The 23933-nt window shown below is 39.3% G+C and overlaps 3 protein-coding genes across 5 annotated transcripts in view; all 3 read left to right on the plus strand.

Moving 5' to 3' along the window:
- Positions 1-2552, plus strand: part of rhbdl3 (rhomboid, veinlet-like 3 (Drosophila)) — a 50794-nt gene extending 48242 nt beyond the window's left edge. For both annotated transcript variants that reach the window (XM_029442860.1, XM_029442869.1), the window contains 2 exons: positions 595-655; positions 1286-2552. In XM_029442860.1, coding sequence (XP_029298720.1) covers positions 595-655; positions 1286-1557 — 333 coding nt within the window. In that variant the 3' untranslated portion in view covers positions 1558-2552. The remainder of the gene's footprint in view (positions 1-594; positions 656-1285) is intronic.
- A 4459-nt stretch (positions 2553-7011) lies between these two features.
- znf207b (zinc finger protein 207, b) lies at positions 7012-12941 on the plus strand. 2 transcript variants are annotated; one of them, XM_029435209.1, is made up of 11 exons: positions 7012-7166; positions 7755-7881; positions 8052-8190; positions 8486-8674; positions 9348-9423; positions 9603-9664; positions 10079-10218; positions 10441-10539; positions 11279-11509; positions 11912-12068; positions 12645-12941. In XM_029435209.1, the coding sequence occupies exons 1-11, from the start codon at positions 7126-7128 to the stop codon at positions 12794-12796; spliced, it is 1413 nt and encodes a 470-aa protein (XP_029291069.1). In that variant the 5' UTR covers positions 7012-7125; the 3' UTR covers positions 12797-12941. The 2 variants fall into 2 exon arrangements, with proteins under 2 accessions (XP_029291069.1, XP_029291059.1); XM_029435199.1 differs by lacking the exon at positions 10441-10539 and having other exon boundaries at positions 11270-11509.
- A 4986-nt stretch (positions 12942-17927) lies between these two features.
- On the plus strand, positions 17928-22834 carry cd7al (cd7 antigen-like). Its single transcript, XM_029435892.1, has 5 exons — positions 17928-18100; positions 18478-18831; positions 20129-20506; positions 21854-21954; positions 22390-22834. Exons 1-5 carry the CDS (start codon positions 18040-18042, stop codon positions 22585-22587), a joined length of 1092 nt encoding a protein of 363 aa, XP_029291752.1. The 5' UTR covers positions 17928-18039; the 3' UTR covers positions 22588-22834.
- Positions 22835-23933: the final 1099 nt, after the last annotated feature.

Consider the following 23933-nt stretch of genomic DNA (forward strand, 5'->3'; position numbering starts at 1 on the left):
TCCTGTCACTACAGAGCATTGCCACATCATCAAAGCAGCCTGTTTTGGGCCCAGCAGGTGCTGCTCTATCTTCAGATGCCAAACATTCCTCACCATCAGTTTCCCCCCCAAACATCAGAACGTGTGTGTGTGTGTGTGAGCGGGTGCATGTGAAGAAATCTCATCCCACTGCACACTCTGACATCTGCACAGTTTGTTCAAAACTGCCCATCCTGTGGGTCATCACAGACACATTAGGCAAAAGGCACTCAGGTGAACTTCTATTATGTGTAATAGGGTACTCATTACGTACCCTGCCAGATCCTCCACAACATTCTGGGCATCAGGATGGAGGAGTTTTTCTTCCGCCTCTCAGCTGAAATCATATTATCTAACACAGCAAGAACAGATTGGGGGGGTCATAGTGTCTCTGGGGCTTTCCAAATTGAGGTGAATTGAGACAGAGGGCGAGATCCCATGTCTTTTCATGTCAGCATGTGTGTCTGTGTCTGAGGAGGACTTGACCTTATATCACAGTTTGTTCTGCCTTTATCATCTGAGCTTGTAAATGACCTTCTGAGTTACTCCATCTTCTCTTTCTCTTTCTTTCTGTAGAATTGGTCCGGGATGAAGTGTCAGTTTAAGTTGTTCCGGATGGCCATGGCTCTGGTTTGCAGTAAGTCTGAATAAAGATGCCAGACTCCCCTTTCTTCTCAGTTTAAGAATACTTTTTCCTTTAAATCAGCTTGTCATGTTATTCCATCACCAGAATTCTAATCTTACAGCAAAAGTTTCTTATTAGAGAAATTAGATTTTGCTCCAAAGGCAGCAATATTAAACATTCTGGCTTTGCAGCTTCAGCATATGGAGAAATTCTATCTGTGAAGACCCACTCAGCGTGGCTATGCAAAGCTCACCCTTTTCATCTTCTATGTAACACGAGCAAATCGCTTTGTAAGGCAGTGTGGGAGTCCAGGTCTTTACATGCTGTGGATATATGTGTTAGGTTGACAAGATCATTCTTGTAATTTTAGGGTGCATTTTCTGTATGTCCTTTTCTTCCAACATTACATATACAAACAAAAATGCTGCTTGGCACAATGTCAAGTAAAATTGAAAACACTGTTTATGTAAATACAAACATCTTGGGATCAATGGCCCAGTATACGTAGTTGTTGGTAACAAAATAGAAGCAACTCTAAATTCTTCTCCAAAAATAGATCGATTTAAGTGCAGCAGTTGTGAGAAACGATGTACATACCTTGCTAAAATAGTGTTTTCTCTCTCTCCCTCTGCCTGCTCACAGTGAGTGTAGAGTTTGGTCGGGCAGTGTGGCTGCGGTTTTATCCTCCGGCCTTTCCTCCATGCCCGAATCCCAGCTTTGTAGCTCACCTGGGAGGAGTAGTGGTTGGTCTGACGCTGGGCGTGGTGGTCCTGCAGAACTACGAGCAGCGACTCCAGGAGCAGTCCCTGTTCTGGATCTTCTTCTGTGTCTACACGTTGTTTGTGCTCTGCGCCGTCTTCTGGAACGTCTTTGCCTACAGCTTGCTTGACGTGCGACTTCCCCCGCCACCTTGACTTGCTTATTAGAAGTAGACTAGACCCTGAATCCCCTTTATTCATTCACCAGTAGATCCCTGACCGCCTGGCTGGATGATTCACCTCAGCCCTCATATTCTGAGCCTCATTGTGGGGGGATCAGAGTCGTCTGACAGCCAACCTCATCCTACATCCACATCTACGCTGTGATGCAGGGATGCACTTGACGTGCAGTAGCCCTTGCTGTTGGCCTGCTGTACCTTTTTCAGACCAACTGTTCCTTTTTCGGGTTAAGCCTTACCCTCGTTTCCACTTACCATACAAGCTAACCTCCCCCTGCTCTTTGTCTACATCTCTGTTGGATGTTTGTGTCAAGATCATCAGGACTTTTTTCAATGACAAATGAGAAGTCTCAGATCCAACACAACAGGTACAAGCAGGAACAGTCCTCTCCACATTGCTTAACCTTCTCTGCCTACTCCTCCTCAATCCAACGGTGCCTTCTCATGGAGACGTCAGCCCGATAAAAGTATTTCTGCACAGTTGCCTCTTGTATAGGGTGACAGCAGTAAAACCCTGCAGTATAAACTGTTTTCAGACAGAAGAGTTCCTGAAAATCCTGTAATCTGCCTGCGCCATCATCATCAGTAAATGAAGAATAAGGTCATATGAGAATTTAGGCTTAGTTGATGTTTTGTCATCATTACAAGCAGCTCATAAACAGGATTAAACAGACAGCAGGAGAGCTAAACCTCTCCACGTTTGTAGGGAGAGCATGGAGTATATAGGCTACTGCAACCTTCAAAATATATTATGAATCTACTTTTTTGAAGTTAAGTGTTGGTTATTATTCAGTGTTGCCTTCGGCATTTGGCACTTCACCAGAGAAGGATTCATTTCAACAGCACTATTTGAACCTCAAACTTGTGTCTTTTGACTTTTTTGTGTGCTAGTAGTGTGGCAATTGTACAGATAAAAAAGAAAAAAGAAAAAAAGAAGCAGAAGTGCCATTTAGATTTTTAAGCTTTCAAAAATGATGCCAAAACATTGCTACAAGCACTGGAGGGGAAGAGCACATCCCGGACAAGAATTGCTTTTGTGCAAGCAAAATAAATCCAATTGTGAGGAGTTTCTCGTATGTGTCAGAAAATGTTTATGATCTCTAAAGAATCTCTCTTTTTGCGATTGGTTTAAAAAAAACTAATAAGTGGCAGAAATGTATTTATTGATTGGGGAGTTGGTGAATTAAGGCAAAATGGGAGTAGACCAATGAAAACATTTACCCGTGGGGACAGCTTAGCCATTCTGATGAAATCTAGTCTTTTTCTCATTACCTAACGTAGAAGAGCACACATGCCTGACCTCGACTACATCTGGGCTGGGGTTGCTTCATTCTCATATCATGAGGCGATGGGGGAAAGAAGTAAATCAATGCTCCCTCATTAGTTACTGTCACAACGTAAATTGTTAATTGATTGCACTGGGATAGAAAAACGACCCTAGCCCTAAGCTGTAAGTCTCAAACTGTACTGTACTTTAACCTTGTGTTTTACGCTGGTAACTGCTTCGCACAAACATTATTCTAATGTAATTATATACAGATTAATATTTTAACAAGCATTTGCTGTTTTGTTTTTTTTTACTTGGTGATTATTGGTATGTTGTGTAAATTGTTTGGTCAGTCTGCATTGTGATACGTTAGCTATATCCTGTATTGTCCTATTTAAAAAAATTGGTTCAAGATGGTCTGGGGTTGTATATATTAAGGGCTATGACACAAACGTGAGTGAGGGGGTAAATCATTGATAATATTTTAACATTGTGCATATTTTGTAGATTTGATATGTACATACTGGAGTACATTAAACAGTTTTATACAGAAACTAAATATGATTTATTTGATCTCATTTATATCAGGTCACACATGCTTGCACGCACACATACACGTTTTAGTCAATATTTTTGGGACAGGAATGAACCCCCGTTGTGCAAAGAAAAGTGCTCAAACCAAGCAGGTTTGCAGACTTAAACCAAATGAGCTTCAAACTCCCATCCCAATGTTTAGAGAGAGCTCAGGACCCCAGAGTGGAAAGCTGGGGTAAGAGCCTTCATGAAAAAAGCAGACGTCAAAGTGATCAATGAAAAGTGCGAGCCTACAAGAATCCGCCATAATTCATTCAGAGAAGGGACTCCTTAAGCTGTCACTGAACGTCTTCTCTGTCTAGCCGGTACAACCATATGGAGAGTAGCCGTTTTGAAGGCGTACAATGAAAAATTCATTAGGCTGCCAAGGAAAGCCGCCTCAGTTGGGTTTCCCCTTCATAAATCTCCAATTTCAGAGGTAATCATTCACCTTGGTGAGAAAGAGAAGACAAATGAAGCTGCATGGAAGGAAATTCTGTGTGAATGCATTTGGGGTATCTCTGCATTCATGCTGCCTGCTGAGAGAAGCACTTGTTACAATGTGGCCACGTTTTAATTAGCAATTCACATCTTTTTAGTTACATGCAAGAGGCAGGATTTAGGTCAACAGTTTACACTCTGATGAATAATTATTAAGAATGTTTCTAACTATATGATGGTGATAATGGATAATATTTTTAACATATTCTGTCAGCGTGTGTGAGTGTTATCTAAGCAGTGTATTTCATATGTCTTTATGTACATGCACATGTGTGGGATCAGTGATCAATTCTTTCTGCTGTTACTATTTTTGACATAACAATATGTTGGTCAGTGCACATCTGACTGTGCCTCGGCTAATTCAGCGGTCTCTGGTGTTTACAGGGCACAGGCAATTTTGACACTACATGGCCAAAAGTATGTGGACGCCAGTACACATTGTGTTTTGTTTCATTCTAATACTATGGGTACATATACAGTCTCCACTATCTCAGGCTGAGGTGACGTGCTCCCATTTAACCAGATTAGTGAAGTAGGGATCAAAATATATCCCTATGTTGTTGATGTCAGGGATCTGTGCAGGCCAATCAAAGGTCTTCCACACCTCGGAGACCATTTCTTTATTGACCCTGGTTTGTGCGGGAAGTTACTGTGACGTTGAAAAAGGATAGATCCTTCCCAAAATTGTTGACACAAATCTAGAAGCAGCTATTGTCTAAAACTTTTTCGTGTCATGGACCTTTAAATTGATACAGATTAGGTCACGGCCCCCATTTGATAAGATTTTGCTTCAGGGCTCCACATCTGAAAAGATTTTGGTTGTTGGATATGATTAAGATTACAGTTCAGGACATAACCGTGGAGGAAGTGAAACCTATGATCAGAATAGTCACTCTTATGACTCTTAATCACATTGAGCTGACTTCTATATTGTATTAAATAGTGAAAATAAACTATTCCCTATTTTCTGGGGACCCTCTCAATGACCCCTGGTCACTGGCCTAAAACCGTAGTGAACGCTGCGGCATTAGGATGTCCCTTAATTGGAATGTTATAAAGACATGACAGACAACCAAAATGATAAAAAATGATTGTTGACAGGGATGTCTACATCCTCTTTTACATACTGTATGGCTGTACACAACATTTCAAAAATCAAAGATTGGATGCTGGGACTTTCATTTCTGCAACGCTGTCTCCATCAAGTGGACACTGACGACACAACAAGTTGCAACTGTACGTATATGAGTAGAATTTATTGTCATTCTTTCCATATACAATATTGAGTATACAGTGGAACGAAATTGCGTTTCTTTGGTCCTAAGGTTTACACAAGAAGAATACAATTACACAGTACAAAGACAGTAAAATGCAAGTGATATTCGTTGAGTAAAGTTATATAGATATACAACATGCTTTTATTGATTTCTCTCAGGTTTTGTTGCACCCATACCTTCAGATACTGTTGAAGCTTTTCTGTCGTATGTTATGAAGTGTTTGCAATAACAATACAATTCAAAGCCTATAAGAAAACCTTTTTAAATCATTATAATATTATAGAAACTTTCTGAAGAAATGGGGACTGGTGCTATTATATACTGTATATATGTTGCTCTAATCAGATCAAGGTGCGACTATAAGAGTGTGGTATATAGATTAGCAGCAACATCTGTGTGTGTGGAGCTGGATGTAATACAGAGGTCGGGCTTTGAGAGTGTGTTTAGGGCCCACTGAGAATATCACCAGTGTGTGCACACTTCAAGTTGAGGCAGGAGAAAGGCCACTGTGTCTTCGTCTGAAACAGATGTTTGTAAACTAACGGAAATATCTGAGGGGGCCAGGATATAGTCATCCAAACTAAAGATGCTACAGGCCAGCTAGAAAATGGAGTGAAAACAACAACCTAGTTTTGGCTGATCAGGAGATGCAGCAAGAGACTTGTGAGTGCATGAAAAGTAGTTTTGTTCAACTGTAATATATGTGGCTTCCAGTGGTGGACTGTAACTAAGTACATTTACTCAAATACAGTAATGTAAGTACAATTTCTAGGTGTCTTTACTTGAGTGTTTCCTTTTTATGGTACTTTATACTTATTTTAGTTACTTTGCAGATTAAAATTATTAATTCCAAAATATAAATTAACTAATAAATGATGACATAAAATATTATAGGTTAAGTACCCCATAAAGTAAATAAAAATATCCCCACCTTTAGCAGCTATAACATCAATGTGAGGAAGACTTAAATGAATAACTAAATAAGATACGGTCTGTATGTCACTTGGTCCAAAACATGCACATTCTAAAAGAATCTGTCTGTCTCCAAGCTAATTTAATCAGTTTTGTTGAAAACAATGTAAGCTTATTTACCATATGCTTTTCACCAACAAGGAAGTGCTCCTCTGTGATGTTTTGTCTGACTTCCTGCCTGTGTTGGACGTTGACTTCTGCTAATTGTGGTAACATAGCACCTGTATTTTTGCAAATATTTTCAATTTTGCTATATAATGTTTTGGTTTATGGACTGTCACATCTTAAATAAAAGAATGGAGAATGGATTTTTATGACATGCACCCAACGTGTGCTTTGATGCCTTTTTTTTTTTGCCTCCAACATTGTATGTTGGGTGTCATCCTGTGACGCAGGTGAGCTCAGGTGTGGCTCCGACATGGGCCCAGGTCGAAACAAGTTGCTTAATCTGTATACGTCTTGTTTCTGCAGTTGGAGGGCAGGGGGAAGGAGCTGATGAAAGAACTAAAGTAGGGGATGAACTAATTCACCACGACCAGGCAACTAAGAAGATGTCCTAAAGGCTTGAAAATAACCCAAATACTGTGAGGGTCTTTTGCCCCAGTCTGACACTTATTTGCATGTCTGGCATTGTTCAATTGTAGGCTGTTTCAGTGTCTTTATTTTGCGAAACTATGATTAAGTTGGTCACTTAACTCACAATACAAAAAGTGACCAACATACCCTTTCAAATGGCAATTTTTGCTGGTTATGACAACATTATATTATATTATATTGTATCTCTTCTACAAAACTAGGGGCGTGTCTATGACATGACGTCTATGTTCTCCACTACAACTTCCTCCATCAAAGCGCCATTTTCGGCGTTGTTACGGCACTACAGCATGCTGTTGTCAAACAGATAATAAGACTAGTATTTAAGGTTGGAAGACTTCTTTTTCAGTATTCATTGGAAATGGGACGAAAAAAGAAGAAGCAGATGAAGCCATGGTGCTGGTATCCTTTTGACTGAATGACTAAATAGCAACGTAGAAATGCCAGAGGCTAAACGTTAGCTTGACAAAAGGAAGGCCTAAGCTAGCCTCTCGGAGGTTTAGCGGCTAGTAAGCTAACGTTAGCTTAACCGTTCGGTCATTGTAGGCTAACAAACCGTTTTGAGGATTGTGGACAGTGTATATTCAATACTGGTACAATATTAGTCGTCGATTACATTTACGCATTAGAAGTTTGCGTTGATTCATGGTATTGCTGAGAGGAAAGTAATGCTAGCTACCTCCGTTCAATATGTTGGCTAGCTAACCTGTTAGCCGTGCATTGATGATTCAGTGTAAAATGTAACGTTAGTGATTAAAGTTTCAAGGCGGATTAATCTGAAACCTGTTTTTTCTCTCGGTGTTGTGTAACCGTACAGTTCGCGCTGCTGGGTCATTGGTCTCAACGGGGATTAAGACTAATGTTACGCGTTAACATTAACGTTATTTTGGATGCTTGCTCTGGCGTTGTGGATTTGGGTGTTGCATGATGTATTTTTTGTGTTTTTCTCATGTTTCTTGTTTCGACACAATCCTTAACTGCTTACTAAAGGTACTGCAATCGAGACTTTGATGATGAAAAGATCCTCATTCAGCATCAGAAGGCAAAGCATTTTAAATGCCATATTTGCCACAAGAAGTTGTACACAGGCCCAGGCTTGGCTATTCATTGCATGCAGGTGGGTACATTTTTTTTGTCAAACTTAGTTTAGTTCCTGGGTTTACGTGTCCTTGGTTCTCTTGTAACTTGTTGATTTAAAAAGGCCTATTAGTAGTTCTCACAAAGTTGGGCAATGGATGTACTTTGCCTGTTATGAATATGCGCTGGCTCACTTTGCATGTCTTTCAGGTACACAAAGAGACGATTGACAGTGTACCAAATGCAATTCCTGGAAGAGTAGACATCGAGCTGGAGATCTACGGTATGGAGGGGATTCCAGAGAAAGACATGCAGGAAAGAAGACGAACTTTAGAACAGAAATCACAAGGTTTGTAATCTTTCATACACCTTTCTTTGCCAATTTGGATACTAGGCCAAACGGCCAAATTAATTGTTTACTTTGAAGGATTTAAGGTTAAGGGAGAATCCTTATGTTGATAGAGCATGATGGGTAGCGGAAGGAAAATCCTGCGGTATCCCATCTTGGTTAATTGTATGTTCTATAACTACTTTGTTTCGGAAATGCTGTGTGCTTGCATTAAAATCAACATCTGAGTATTTTTGTAAAAGCTTAGGTTAATTAGCATTTTGTTTAAGCTTCACCATTACCTTTCTTTTTTTAGAGAGTCAAAAGAAGAAGTCAAGCAATCAAGACGACACTGATGACGACGACGATGATGACGATGAAGCAGGACCATCAGTTCAGCAGGTTGCTGCTGTCCAGCCCCAGGCAGGCTACGCTGCTCCAATGGCCCAGCTTGGCATGCCTCCTGTGGCTGGCGTACCTGGGATGCACCCTGGAGCATATCAAGGCAAGGAACTCTTAGTAAAAGCAGAAGTTGTAAATCATCACTGACTAAACTTGACAATATAAAAAAACACTCATAAGTTTACTTTGAGTAGGGGCCTTTTCACACATGCCTCGTTGGTCTGGACTCTAGACTTTTCAGTTTGATCCGATCCAAAATTACATGAATGGTTAACAGTCAGAACCGTAAAAAAGAAAATCAACACAACAAAATGAGCTGCGGTCGAGGGGGGGGGGGGGCGCTGTTTATAAATGGACCAAATGTAAATTAAACATTTAGTCCAACAACTTTATAAACAATCAGTTGACTTGCTGGACACATGATACATTTATATTTATTCATAACAAATGTCACATGTAAGCCCCCCAAATAATCTCTATACATTACTTGTGTTTATCATATCTCTACATTTAATAAGCTGTTTATGGTTGAACTGATTTAGTCCTTGTTTGTGCGTTTTCACTTGTTGTACCTAAACAAGGATTCACTGTGCTATTGTTGTGAAGCAGCCACAGCCTTCAGGTTCAGACCTGCAATCTAATAAAAATGTAGCAAGACTGAGATAAAGAAACTGTCGATGACACAGCAGGGAACCATTGGAGATGTGGGATTCTTGTATTCAGTTGTATGTGTTGAGTTGTTAGTAAACAACATGCCCTCTTACTCATTGTGAAAGGAATGCCTCCCATGATGCCGGGCGTTCCTCCGATGATGCACGGCATGCCCCCTGCTATGCATGGAATGCCACCAGGGTAAGATCTCTTGTTGACTGTGTTTAATAATACTATTCCACATTCTGTGCTTTTTTTTTTTTCTTTTTTCTAGTTTTATCTTCATTAATTGATTATATTTCCATGCAACTATTAGCTTTTAGAAATTAGATTACAGTAATACCAAATCATTATCTTATTGGTCTTATTGCCTTTTGCAGCATGATGCCAATGGGTGGAATGATGCCTCCCATGATGCCAGGGATGCCCGGTATACCACACGGTGAGTTGTGATTTTGAGTTGAGGTTACCAAAGACATTTGAAATGCGTTCCACATATTAATTGACTAAGTAATACGTTTCAGTGATATGTTATTTTTTCAACAGTATTGTTGATGAATGAATGCTTTTTAACAAATTATGACCAAAAAAAGCTTATGTAGCTATGATAACTATTTATTTGATTCCTAGATCATAACCATAGCTTACATTTTTAGATTGTTAGGCAGGTGTAATTGAATATATAAAAATATAATTGTAAATGATTTCATGTTTAAGGACCATTCTTGAGAAACTGACATTAATCTTTGAAATGCTTGCTCCTTCTGTGCACTCTGCTTGCTTATTTTGCTCTTGATATGTTTTCAGTGTAATGGTGCACGAAGGGTTAATCGACATGTTTTGGGTGAATGTTTAGGAATGCCACCTCACATGGCTCCAAGGCCAGGGATGCCCCATATGGCCCAAGCTGCAGCAGCCGGAGTGATACCCAGTCGACCGGCATTACCAGTGGCCCAGCCCGCCGTCACCAAACCTCTTTTCCCCAGTGCAGCACAGGTGGGCACCATACACCAATAGTCAGGGACATTATTTTTATTTCCCAACACTTCTCATTTCTGATTTCAGCTCTTCCTCTTTTTCTGTCTTTCTCACCCCCATTTTATTCTTTATATTAGTGTCAGTATTATGTAGTATATTCTGTTCTCATAATGGAATTTGGATAGAGTATGTGGACATATTACATGCCAATACTGTGATCTCCTTTCCACCATGCTGCAGATGGGCGCTGGTGTTCACAGCAGCACAGCAGCCGTTTCTTCTCCACCTGCAGACCTTCAGTCTGCCTCCTCCCAGCCTCCCTTTCCTAACACGCCACAAGTACGCTCACAGACAGGACTCTGACTTGAGCTGTGGCAGCTGCATGTTGCTTATTTATTAACTCTGCCTGTAAATTCTCAAGTTGTAACTAGGCTGATGACAGTATTTGCCTTTGTTGGCTACAATGTTGGTGTCGGAGGATAATTATCCCTGACAACAACTGACATATTTTTCTGTGAGCTTTATTAATGTGCATGTGCTTAAATTAACGCAGAATGAGGCATAACAATTGATTTACGTGGATTCTATTTTGCATCATTCACACCTCCAAACCTTTAAAGCATGAATTTTGCAATAACTACTGACTTGCTGCAGTTGTGCATATCACACTGTCAGTCCGTCCCCCCCCCCCCCCCCCCCACAATCTAAACTCTGTCTATCTATTGGTTATTCTATCTCAGGATCTGTGTTACATCCAATGATTTATTTACTATTCTGGATACAGAGGGTTTAAATCATTCCATGCGTAATGTGCACTCAAGTTGAAAGGAAGTCGTGTAATTGTAAAGGTTGTTGTTGTAAAAAAGAAGAATGTCAATGTTTTTAAGTGGAATCCGAAATACTACTTCACTACATTCATAGTGACCAAATCATGAATAAAAGTCTAAAATTGAACGTTGAGGTTTTATATACCTCAAGTAATTTGTTATGAAATGATTATCACAAAGGTGTAATCCACTGACCACATCTTTGGATACTCGTCAGTTACCTGTATTGTGTCTTTGTACAGGCCCAGCAGAGCACTTCAGGAGTCGCAGCTTCCCACAGTACAGCCGCCTCCTCCGACCCTCCCAAAGCAACATTCCCTGCCTACACCCTGCCCTCTGTCTCTTCTTGCTCTTCTACTTCTTCTAACCCCTCTAGCGGCACTGTGGCCAAACCCCCAGCCACAGTGGCCACCAAACCCGCCACCCTCACCACCACGAGTGCAACTAGTAAGTTGATCCATCCTGATGAGGATATCTCACTGGTAAGTTGCTTGAGCTTTCCATTTTGCCCTTTTCACAGTAAGTAATGACTGATATATATATATATATATATAATAGTACATTTATTGATAAATGCGTTGGTGCAATATTTGACCATCAATCTGTTTGTGAATATCACGATAAGCATGAAGTTTAAATATTTCGGCGATATCTGCCAAGCATTTAAATTGTACATCCTTACTTCTGCGTAGTAGTTTCTCTTGTTGTGGTTATGTTGAAGGATGATTCTGAATTTGAATATCCTCAGTTTGAAATCAGGGCACGCCAACATTGGTACCCAATTCCTCATCATTTTTGTGAGTGTTTTTATCTTTGTGCTGTAAGGGGCATAACAGTGTTTCTTAAGTCTGAATGTTTGTTTTGTGTGTTGTCCCTGCCAACAGGAAGAGATGAAGGCACAGTTGCCCCGTTACCAGCGTCTCACACCCAGGCAGGGTCAGGCCCATGTGGCTGCTCCCCCAGTGGTGTCTGTAGGCGGCATAATGCCCCAGCAGCAAGGAATGCCACCACAGCAGCCTGGCATGAGGCATCCCATGCACGGTAAGACGATGCTTGTTAGTGAACCAGTCCTATGTCACATGTCACATGTCATTTTAGTTTAACAATCCACACTTGACTCAATTGTGTAGAGTTTGTGAATTAATTTATCTTTATTATATTATCAATTAATTGTGGCACAAGTCTAAACTTTTCATTGCACTGAAGCATTTTTTTCAGATATTATTTTCTTTAAATTAGTGGTTCCCAAAAAGTTTATTTTGTGGTCGCCCCCCAATTTTCTTTTTTTTGAAAGCATGGCACTCCTTAGATTTATTTATTTAGTTATTTTTTATTTTTATTGAAGAAGCTTTTAGTTGACATTTATAATGCATTTCTTTTTATATGTTCAAGGTAAATGTGTTAGTTTGCTTTTCAATTACTTGATTTTATATTTATTTAACCTCAAACGACCTTGGAGGAGGTTTCTTCTTTTAAAATGTTGCCGACATGCTTGCAAACACTAAAATAGCAAAATACGCATCGGAATTAATTTGATATAAGCTGCAGTTTTATTGACATTGATTGTCAAATTTGTTAGAATGAATACATTCTGCTTTCCTCTTGTTCTCCCTGCAGGTCAGTATGGTGCTCCTCCTCAGGGCATGCCCAGCTACATGCCTGGAGGGATGCCTCCTTATGGGCAGGGTCCTCCTATGGGGCCCCCTTACCAGGGAGGCCCTCCCATGGGCATGAGGCCGCCCGTCATGTCTCCGGCTGGACGCTACTGAAGCAGCAAAGCAGCCGCCACATTAGGTTTGAGGTTAACACCTTTCTCTCATCCTTGTGCTTTTTCAAACCTAGCTGCAAGCAAAGAGCAGTAAGACCAGTGGTGGTGAAGAGAAACATTATTTGTTAGAACTAATGGACATTTAATGTAACATCTTTATTGGAAAAACAGCCAAACACCACTCACGTTGCTGAAAGCTATTTTGTTGTCATTTGATTACATGTGAGGATATATTTTTCCCCCCCCCATAGGTTTCACTCAGGTTTATTGAAGTGAAGTGTGTTAAAATGATTCATATTTCTTTTGAAGCTGCTGGAGTTACATGAACGTACCAACCCCTTACAAAGGCAAGTTTCTCTTGTAAACATTTGATAATTTTTATTTTGTTTTTTTATTTTTGGTATATTGATTGAGGCCCTCACAGCACGCTTAGGTGCTGTTGGACTTGCGTCCCCAACCTTGGTTGGTGAGGGTCTCAGTGATGAAGATGATTCCAACTAAGTAGTGTTACAAATTCACGTCTCATCAGTCTCTAGCTTTATCCTTATTTCAGGTTTGTTTTTAATATTTCCTGGTCAAAAGGGTACCTGTATGCATCCTTTGTAATGTTTTATGAATCTGTTGTAATAAAATTCATCTTGAAATCCAATGCTGGTTTGTCCTGACGTGCGTGGAGGTGAGTGATGAAGGTTTGTACTGGTGTTCTTACCTTTATGGCTCTGTTTTTAACTACAGGATTTCATCAGGTATTTAAAAACCAAGTTTGCCATCATCTATTTTTTTTTTTTTTTTTTTGAGGAGTCCACTTTGCCTTGTCTTAATAAAAGACGTGACATTTAAGTACAAAAGAAAAAGCATTTCCATGAGTTCAGAAACAGAATAAAGACTTATTGTGCTCAAATCTCGTGATGTTGGCCAACTTCTGGTTCCAAATACTGCATGTTACCTCATGATGATGATGGAAATAACTGCAGATTAAATAACGACACGTGTAGATATGGTACACTTACACAAAAGTGAAAGAGAAACTACATTTTCATTCCTGATTCATTAACTTGTCTGTACATATCTGTACTCAAACATGCATGAATGCTATAATGTTAGTATTTGTCATACCTCATAGTCATGTCTCCATAATGCACTACAGGGGGCAAGCAAAACAACAAACCCAACAATACAGTAGCTCTGTGTTAAAATCCAATTTTGTGAAGCTCAGTTCTCTTGAAAAGTTTTATTTGTATTTTTTTTTCTCGAGGTTGGTGCTTTATTAACTTTTTAGACTTTATCACATGATGTTTGCAACTGTTCAGCAATGTAGTGGTGATCAGGTTTGTTGCTTTTATACCCGTTTTTAAATGACCGATGTTGGAAAATCACATTGTGGTTGTTGGATGGTGACGCACACGGCTAAATGGTAACTCATTTTGCGTCTGCAGTTATAATTTACAGCAGCAATTATCTAATTTGCTTGTGCATCCATTCCTCCAAAAGACTGTAGAGAGCAAAAGTTTCAAAATGCAATGACATAATCCAAACGGACTGCATTAGCAAGAAGGAACAATGGTCACAAGGAGACCCTCCCCAGCACTAATGGAAACCAAACAATTTATTTCTAACCGGTGCTTCCAATTAAGATTTAAGAATAAACCAACACTTGAGACGGTCTCATGAAAAACTGCTTTGCTAGATCGGTATTTAGTGCAGTGCTAGTTTGTATTGCCGGGTGGTTTTTGTTTTGTCCATCCTTTCTATTCTTAATGTTTTTCATAATAATCATCCAGTGTCATCTGCAATGATTCCGTGATGAAGATTGCTGTACAGAGAGCAGTTTCTGAGAAAAATAAATGGGATTATTCATGCATAGATGTAGACGGCAGGCACATTTGAGTCTTTAGTGCACACATGGTTTAAAGACATGGTGTCAAGAAGTTCTTGGTATTTAGTGTGGCACAATCTTTTTCCTCTGCACATATCACTTACTGCTTTGTATTTGTTTTTGTTGTCTGTAGCCCATCCATATCAGCCTTAAAACCCACTCAGCTGGCATGAAAGGTCAGTTAAACCCAGTAAGTACCTGATGTTCATTATAGTGTGGGTCCGTCCTGTACAACTGGATGCTAGGCCTTGTATCAAATACTTTTTTGTTTTAAAGTATGTTGTTAAAATGTAAAAGATCATTGAAGACTTAAGTATAGTTCTTCATAGGTTGAAAAAAAAAAAAAATAGAAGTGCATGCCTTAATTAACATGTTAATTCTATTTCAGTTATTAAAAGGTACAAAGACTTGGGCATTGCAATGTAAATGTTGATTGTTTTCTTTTCTCCTGTCTAGTATGAAATTGAAACACATGGTCAGCAGTGTGTTTCTGTTAAAGGGTCAGCTCACCTTAATGAGAAAGTAAATGATCACTTCTCTGTAGTCGTATCTAAGGCTGGTTCCCAACCTTTTTTGTTTGGGTGTCCTTTTAAAGGGGTATTCTTCTTCCAAACAGTTGGGGGGGTCTACAAACATTGGCACTACACTTCCCACAATGCAACTTGGAAACATTTGTCATATTTTCAATGCCTGGTAAACACCCATGTCTTTCAAACTCCACACCTCCAGTTTATAACAGGGTTTTTGTCATAAAGCCTAATTTCATTAAATTAGATGAAGGCTTCTAAAGGCCGAGTTTGTGGTGACATGTGAAATGTGTGACAGTGCCCCAATAAAATGAAGCAATGTCTACTTGTGACCGCATGACACAGGTTTTGGTCTCTGTGTCAATAGGATTGAACTTGTGGTGATACAGAATTAAAAAATGTTTTACTGTCCCTGTTCAGTGTAAATGATACACACGGGTAACACTTTTTATAGCGACTTTTCCCCTCTAAGAAACATCCATTTACCTTAATTGTTTAACCGGGTATATCAAAACGTAGACAGATCAAACCAACACTATCAGCAGGGTGAGACGCCACAAGAGAAAAGTGAGGAAATAGTTGTTTTCTTTTATTTGGGTGAACTGACTCTTCGACTAAAAGCTCAGAAATGGTTGGCAACAACATCTACTTGCGTATTAAAAGTAAAAGTAGTAATTATGCAAATGAGCGCTACCTTTTTTTCTTTTTTTTATGTAAAGAAAGTTTCTTGTACAGTAATGAACATTGAAATGTATTACATTTTAGATAAATGTGGTTTTGACCAACTGTCATGACCAGTCAAAATCCTTCTATCGCTGATACTACTTTTTGAAGTATTTAAAGGAATACAAACGGTAACTTATAAAGAACAATTGTCCAGTAAGCAGCATTTGAATGAAAATGTTACATATCACAATGTCAGATTCATGTCTTTTTTTCAAATAAAATTCTTGCATTATTGTGCTGTCCATTGTTTTCCTTTGATTCAAACTTGAGAAATAAACTATTCCCAACACCTTTAGGTGTGTGTGTGTGTGTGTGTGTGTGTGTGTGTGTGTGTGTGTGTGTGTGTGTGTGTGTGTGTGTGGAACTAGTGCACCACCTAGTGGCATATGGAGATATTATTGACCACTCAAACATGCACACTAATACAATCTGTGGTATTAGACACGGTCTACAGTTATTGTTTACAATATATACTGTATGAGAGGATTCTGATAATATGGAGTATAAAACCTGATTTATGCAGTGATGGTTCAGATAACTTGAAGAAAGGGGAAATAATACATGCATTCAATATTTGGTCTTTCTTTGTGGCATGATTACAGCCATTGGGATGAGAATATTAGATGTAACTCATTACACATTCACTCATAAGTGACCATGAAGTAAAAGTTGACTTTTGAAAATGAAATTAGGATTATAATGAAACAATGTACTAAAAAAACATTTGAAACAATGTTTTGTTTTGTATTTCTAAATAACAAATACTCCCTAATGTTAAGTTATTGTTTTATTTGGGATATAAGCCATAAGATGCATGTATTGGTGCACAAAGTCATTAAATGGAAACTTCCCCTTCAATATAGCATCTGCATGTTTTAATTGAGTTTCTTTCTTTTACATTTCCAGGAATTAGTTAGAAGCATCTTTGAGACCACACGCTCGACAGACATTAGTAGCTTGAGACCACAAAAACATTTTGCATCTATGCAAACCCACCGAGCAATGCTCACAAAGCTCTATGAGAGCATTCATAGACACTGGCAAACACAAGTTTAACTCGTCGTTAAAAGTGATTAAATGCACGCAAACACTGGAGCTACTACCTTCAAACTGCAGCTCCTTTATTAGCACTCAGTAAACAGTCACTAAAAACAACCTGCTGTGAAACTTCTGAATGTGGTTTCCTGCAGAATGACTACAAGATACATAGACCTCAGAGAAGTACTGCCCACCACGGGTTAGAATGTAACTTAAAGCAAGTGAAAAACTTTGCTTGGGTACATCCTAAATTGAAGCCATTTTTCCATTTATTACTCTGCATTCAAACCGTGTTACAGCCTTTTATGGTCAATAATTGCTGTATGTCCAATTATACATCAAACACGTTATTAGTTGCTTTAATCATTCCTCCCGTCCATGTTGTTTCTCTTGCATAGCTGAGACCAGGTTTTCTTTTTAATGCTTAATCCTAATAATCAAATATTGAAGCTGTGCTCGAGACTTGAATGTCAAGTCTTTCGGGCAGTCAAGCTTCAAGTTTACATTTTTGTCAATTAAGTCAGACTGCATAATCCCCGTCCGTCTGCAGGCTGTCTGACAGAGCTGACACATCCTGTTCAGAAACAGGCTTTCAGTATCTCTTCCTCTGGGATATGCAAAACCTGTCTATTTTTCTTTCAAGCATGTAAAGGACAATTAATGCAAATTAAACAAAACAAAAAACCCATTGTGAATGTCGCTAATTGAACTTTAGAATTGGGTCAAACGAAAGAAAAATGTTTGAATCTTTAGGGAGCTCCGTGCACAGCGCGGCTCTTACTGTGCTCCTTGTTAGATACTTCTTAATCTCTTCCTTAACTTTCAGTCACTGCTGTAATGCATTGTTATTTTTTAGCATTCTGCCTAAGAAGGAACTTACATTGTGCTGGTTAGTCTGAGCTTCCTCTTGTGTTGTCTTGAGGTTTGAAGGTGGGGCTTCATGGAGTTCCTCTTGGTTTCATTTACTGTCTACCAAACCTTTTACACCCAGTTCTAAAGGGTTACACGAGTGCTGTCATGGTTTACATCACGGACTTCCCTCAGGATCTTAATTAGTGTCTTCTGACAATATTAAAGATGACGAGGATCCAGTGCCTGGCCTGTCTGTGGACTCTGTTCATCACACAGACTGGATTTGGTAAGTTGAATAGTGCATGGAGTGTTAGGAACAATTCATCATATAATGGACCACTATGAACAGAGACATTGGTATGTTTTATTATACTCTGAGGTATTGCTCTTATTTTGTCCATCTCATGCATATAGAAAGGATTGGTTGGAAGATTGACAAATAGGATTTTAAAATATGGGGGATGCACTTCTCCAAATTTGAATTACATTTTTTTTTGTCAGACATGAAGTTGAATCTAATATTATAGTTTAGCTGCCAAACGTTTCTTAATAACGGCTTTTATTTTAAAACTGACACTTTAAGCATATAATCACTTTTTTCACCCAGAAAATGTGTATTCTAAAACCTTTTTTAAATTATTATTATTATTTTTTTTATTCAAGTGTGCAGCCAGGTTGAGTTCTTGGAGAGGAACGAGGGGGATTCTGTGGTTCTTCCCTGCGTGGTTGAGCAAAGGAATCCTTCTCCCTACGGTGTGTACTTGAGGCGCAGCTGGCTGCATCCCAATGAAGTGCTGTTCATGTACACCAAGAGCGACTTCACTGTGGAAAAGAGTGATGACCAGAACCGCATCAGTGTCAGTGGAGACCCGAGCAGCCACTCTCTGAACGTGACCATCTCTCAGCTGAGTGCCAGTGACACAGACCGCTACTACTGTGAGTTTGTCGTGGACAACCCTTCCTCTAAAGACGATGAAATACGTGGGAAGACTGAATATTTCCTCCTTGTTAATGCCGGTGAGTGTTTCTTTTTTTTCCATCCCACTCATCTGTCTGTCACCCACAGGAGGGTAAACTTTGTTTTGGTGCTGTAGTTTGCTCAACACCAGCGGCCCTACTAAGCACCACTGTCTAATAAGGCATACTTTATAAAGGGTTGTAAATGATAATGATTGTTAATAATTGAAGTTTGGTGCATTGTAGCCACATGGAAAGTTGTGGAACTGTCAATTGAGCGGGAGTCAAAGATCTAACTATAAGATATAAAGTGTGTCATGATAGAAGAGGATACACACCTTACTGCGTTTTACTGACATATCATATAATATTTAGAAACCCTATATAAATGATGCCTTATTAAAATTGGTACCATTGGTACTTATTTTCTTTGTGGTGTTTTGTTTATTTAAATGACTTCGAACTTTGAAAGTGTCCTCAAAGTTCAACGCAGCTCTCTTTAAATTCAAGCCGCCTGTTTTGACACACGTTCAGCATTTTGCTCATGATGACTCACTCTGGTCAGTTTCTTTGTTTCATTGCCACTTGTTAGAATATCTCGGCATGAATCACCTTTTTGTATTACACAGTGCTGGTTCTACAAACCCAACACAACCCGCAGCAAAAGCAAAGTAGAAAGTTAAATCATACTGAGTTTAAAACGGCCTGTTGACGACACGGATTGATTGATTGATTGGTTAAATTGGTTACATTCAGTTTGTCAAATCTGGATACATTTATAGTCCATGTAATCAATAATGTAATAATAAAAGTAAAGTGCCAGAGTACATAAACAGCAACAGATAAACTAACTTGTATTAGTACTAGTATTAAAAAATTAATTAAAAAAGAAAACGTGCCAGGGGAAGATCACTCGACTACTTACATTTTGTTTTTGTTTAATATTTGTTTCATTTTACTGACCCCTGGCATTTTGCAAAAGTGGCCCCCAGGCAAAGCAAGTTTAGTATCCCGGCCATAGACACTCAACAATTGAGCAAAGATAGCCGAATATTGCTGTTTGACATAACTTCACACTACACCAAATACATGAAGAAAAGATCTTTCCTGAGGCATCTATTAGGTACAAACGGTCTAATTCCTCAAAACAACAATTCAATGCGATCTTCTTTTGATAACTAATGTAATATGTTTCACTTCTATTTACTGAGCCTCCCCTGAAACGGCTCGGAGTCCCCTTGGGACCACCGAGAACCGCTTCTACTAACCATACGGCTTCTAACCCCACAAAAATATTAAAACATATTCAGAGGAAATGGGATTTTATTCTAAGTTGTATTCCCTTTCCCCTCTGGAGATGCCCCTGGGTCAGTGGGCATTGGGTTGGTAGAGACGTGTTCTGGGGGCTCGGCCGTCCTCCCCTGTCTCCCCCCACACGGGGAGGCCTTGGCCGTGAAGGGGGTGAGTCTGAATCGGCAGAGGGGCCGGGGACCTGTGGAGGTGTTGTACCACTCAAAGCGGCAACACGGCAACAGCCCTCCATCCTCCTCCCAGTTCCCTGTCGAGAGGATCCATCTGTCCTCGGCGCCCGGCCCCGGGGGCCTCACCTACAACCTCACCCTGCAGCAAATGCAGCCAGACGACAGCGCCCTGTACAGCTGCCAGCTGCTCATGCGTGATGGGCTCGACACCAGCACCGGTCTAGGGAGACAAGTGTTCTTTGTTTCTGTGCAAGGTGGGTCACGTCACAGAGGGACTTGATCGCCAGGTTCCTTATGCTAACTGAATTTGTTGTTTTTCCCCAGGCCTTTGAAAATGATTTTGTTTTGCATACTAACTGATGTTCTGTTGTTGCACCCATTTGTTTCCTCTTTTTCATGCCGTTGTTTCAATGTCTGTCAGTGTCTGATTGGTCTGATATCTCAGGATGTCAGCCATCTACTAACATAACTGCTACTTATGATATCAATAACAATGGCTATAACTTTATTCCACTGATGTTCATATTTGCCAAGTACACTGCCTCGCAGCATTGTTGTGATTGTTTTTCGTTTCTTTTTCAAATAATGATTTGAATTTGGCACATTCAGGTTTTTGTGGAACATGTTATGCAAAATGGCTTTCTATCAATCTTATTATCTATTATTATCTTCCATCAATTTCATAAAGAATGCTGCCATATTCACTTGTATGTCTGTGGGTGTGTGTGCACAACTGATAACACGTAAGGGATAATGTACAGCATCACCCTTTAGGGGTTCATTTCACAATAATGTCACCCTCATTGGACATTATCCCGATTATTACACGGCTACCTACCAAAGAAATCTATAATTTGACAAAAAATATTGATTTAAAATTGATTGAACGGTTTGTTATTCAGAAATATCGTAATTCAGAATCGAGTGTTCAACAAAGCCGTGTAACAACAGACAATAATAGCCATTACTAACAGATGAATACTTACAACGCGGTGTAGTTCATGTAGTTTACATTATCAGATAAACGTTTGGACATTCACATCCCCAGCCATTGGAGTTTTTCCTGTGGATGCTTTGAATTAGAAACTATTTCAAACACATAAATAAGCCACACTATTGCACTGCGTAAAAATGCTACCACTTCCTGATAATATCAGACCATTCAGAACTCCTGTTGGTTACCATAACAGGCGTTCGTTCGTTCCCATATTTATAAGCAGCGTTCGGTGTTTCAGCTGTTGATCTTCACATTATACAGAAGCCTAGTTGTCCCACAATGACTGATTTCACGTCAAAATATTACTTTAGTCAAACTGCAGCATACAACTAGGAAGGAAGTTTGGGTCAGTGGCTTTTGCAGTTTAATTTAAGACGCCATTCTCGAGCTGTCTCATACATGTGCTGCTTTCATTGTATCGTATCTATCTATCCATCTAAAAGTGTCAGAGGCAGGGAATGCCCTGTAACAAGGAAGCTTAGCGTGGTGTCAGCGAGGTTCCTCGGGGGATTTATTTTGAGGCCCTGAATGTTTGTGTCCTCCAGCAGTAAAGTGGACCCTCTTATCTCTTATCTTCAACATTTCTGTCTTTGCTTCTTCACAGGTCAGTGTGGCTGCTTCCAGTACTCCACTCTGCTATATGCTTTGTCCTCAGCCGTGGTCGTTCTCCTTCTCCTCCTCCTCGCATTTGTGGTGATTTTTAAAGTGAGTGGCGCTGATCTGATACTATACTGATACGCAAGAGGTTAGGGGGAAAGTATAACGGATACGGAGGACAGCACCTGCCTGTTGAGAGCGTGAGCAGAGAGTTCCTCTGCAGCTCACCACAAAACAACAGTTTCACAAGTTGCTGCTGTCAGCTGCCAGCGAGTCTTTTCTTACCATGTAATGAGGAAGGCAATGAAACACTTATTCCACTTTTTAGTTTAGCTTTAAGACCTTTTTATGAGTAGTGAACTATGGTGTTTGTTTTTGTTGAAGTTACAGTAAAATATATAGTGAGGATCAGCCTCGGTTAGGACTTCCTGCTAAAGGTGCTGAGAAAATGACTAACTCTGATTTTAACAGGAAATCGAGAGTGCGTTCACTCTGTTTGTTCCCTTCACTGATTTGTTTTCCTCCTGTTTCGATGACTGTCAGGGCAAAGCACGGCGCAGCGCCAAGTCCCTCTCTCAGGCTCCCATCTACGAGGAGATGACAGGGGTGCAGAGTGTCAGACGAAAACTGGCCCCCCACCATCTGGAGGAAATGGAATCTTCTGAGTACAGCAACTGCCATGTGAAGAAATCCTGTCCTGAAAACCATTATGAAAGCCCCAAGAGTGAGTCTCAGAAATGAAGACCTTGTCACCAGCATCGGGAACTAGACGAACTCATCAGCTGCCTTAACTGGACTCCATTTAGCACTCTGAAGTTTTTCTCCAACAGATCTTTAACAGAAAGACTCCCCATACTGTCTTTCATCTCATATTGGATCGTTGATAGTTTGAAAAAGTGTTTGTATTTTGGAATTTTCTTAAGAACCTGTAATTGTTGATTGCCACTCTCTGTTTTAGCAAATTAAAGGTAACAAAGTTATGTCACTGCCTTGTGTGTGTGTGTCTTTGAAGTCTAACAAACATGTTGAAAGTATTTCCTTCCTCATGAAACATTTGCAAACCTACATTGTGTTTCCAGGTTTGTCCCATTTCAACATTTCTTGAAAAGTTGCAGGCGCTCATTGTCAATCTGTTTGTACTATTACTGTTTGTACTATGGCTGTAAACAAGATACTAACAAAATGGGCCCCCACTTTTAAAAGCATTGCTCCACAGCGCTGATCTGAGTTTCCCCTTCAGAGGCATTTTTCTGGCATACTATTCCATGACATTTTTAATGACCATTTTCAATGACATGCTGTATTCCGACTTTTTTATGACCATTTGTACGACAAAGAATAAATACCATGTCATATGGCATTTTTATAATGATTTTTTTTTTACATCCTATATTGTGACATTTCTTATGGTATACTATAAAATGACACTTTCTGACATTTTTTTGACATAACTGTGACTTTATTGTGACATTCTTTAAATCAGATAATATACTCTGACTTTCTTCATGACCTTTTAATGGAATACTATTATATTACTTTTTATGACATTCATTAGGACATTTTACAATCTTTTTTTAATGTGATACAATACTATGATTTGTTTCATGACCTACTACTATGACATACATTTATGGTATACTTTACTATATTCCTAGGACTTTTCTTTACATACAATAATGGGACATTTTGTATGACATACTATACTATGACTTTTTTCATAAGATACAACAGTGTCAATTTTTAACTACTACTATAATATGACGTCTTTATGGTATATTCTATTTTGATATTTCTTAAGACATTTTGTCATTCAATAATGTGACATCTTTCATAACATACTAGTGTGACTTTTTAAATCAAATACTGACTTTCTTCTTGACCTTTTTAAATGGAATACTATTATGACTTTTTTTTTAAATCAAATTAATTAATTATGACATACTATACTAACCCTAACCCTTTTTACATACTATACTATGATTTTAAAGGCAAAAAACGTCACTAAAAAACTAATCTAATAGGCTGTCATAAAAAATGCTATAACATTTTCTAGATTAGTTTTTATGACATTTTATGGCACACCATTC

The sequence above is a fragment of the Cottoperca gobio genome, chromosome 1 (genome assembly GCF_900634415.1).
Source record: "Cottoperca gobio chromosome 1, fCotGob3.1, whole genome shotgun sequence".
NCBI classification, from domain to species: Eukaryota; Metazoa; Chordata; class Actinopteri; order Perciformes; family Bovichtidae; genus Cottoperca; species Cottoperca gobio.

What these genes read in the sequence shown, in the direction of transcription:
- znf207b (XM_029435209.1), top strand. Translation starts at nt 7,126, where the DNA reads ATGGGACGAAAAAAGAAGAAGCAGATGAAGCCATGGTGCTG. An exon ending in ATGCATGGAATGCCACCAGG is followed by an intron (nt 9,424 to 9,602) that starts GTAAGATCTCTT and finishes TGCCTTTTGCAG; the next exon opens with CATGATGCCAATGGGTGGAA. An exon ending in TTTTCCCCAGTGCAGCACAG is followed by an intron (nt 10,219 to 10,440) that starts GTGGGCACCATA and finishes ACCATGCTGCAG; the next exon opens with ATGGGCGCTGGTGTTCACAG.
- cd7al (XM_029435892.1), top strand. Translation starts at nt 18,040, where the DNA reads ATGACGAGGATCCAGTGCCTGGCCTGTCTGTGGACTCTGTTCATCACA. An exon ending in CATCACACAGACTGGATTTG is followed by an intron (nt 18,101 to 18,477) that starts GTAAGTTGAATA and finishes TTTTTATTCAAG; the next exon opens with TGTGCAGCCAGGTTGAGTTC. An exon ending in TTTCCTCCTTGTTAATGCCG is followed by an intron (nt 18,832 to 20,128) that starts GTGAGTGTTTCT and finishes TCCCCTCTGGAG; the next exon opens with ATGCCCCTGGGTCAGTGGGC.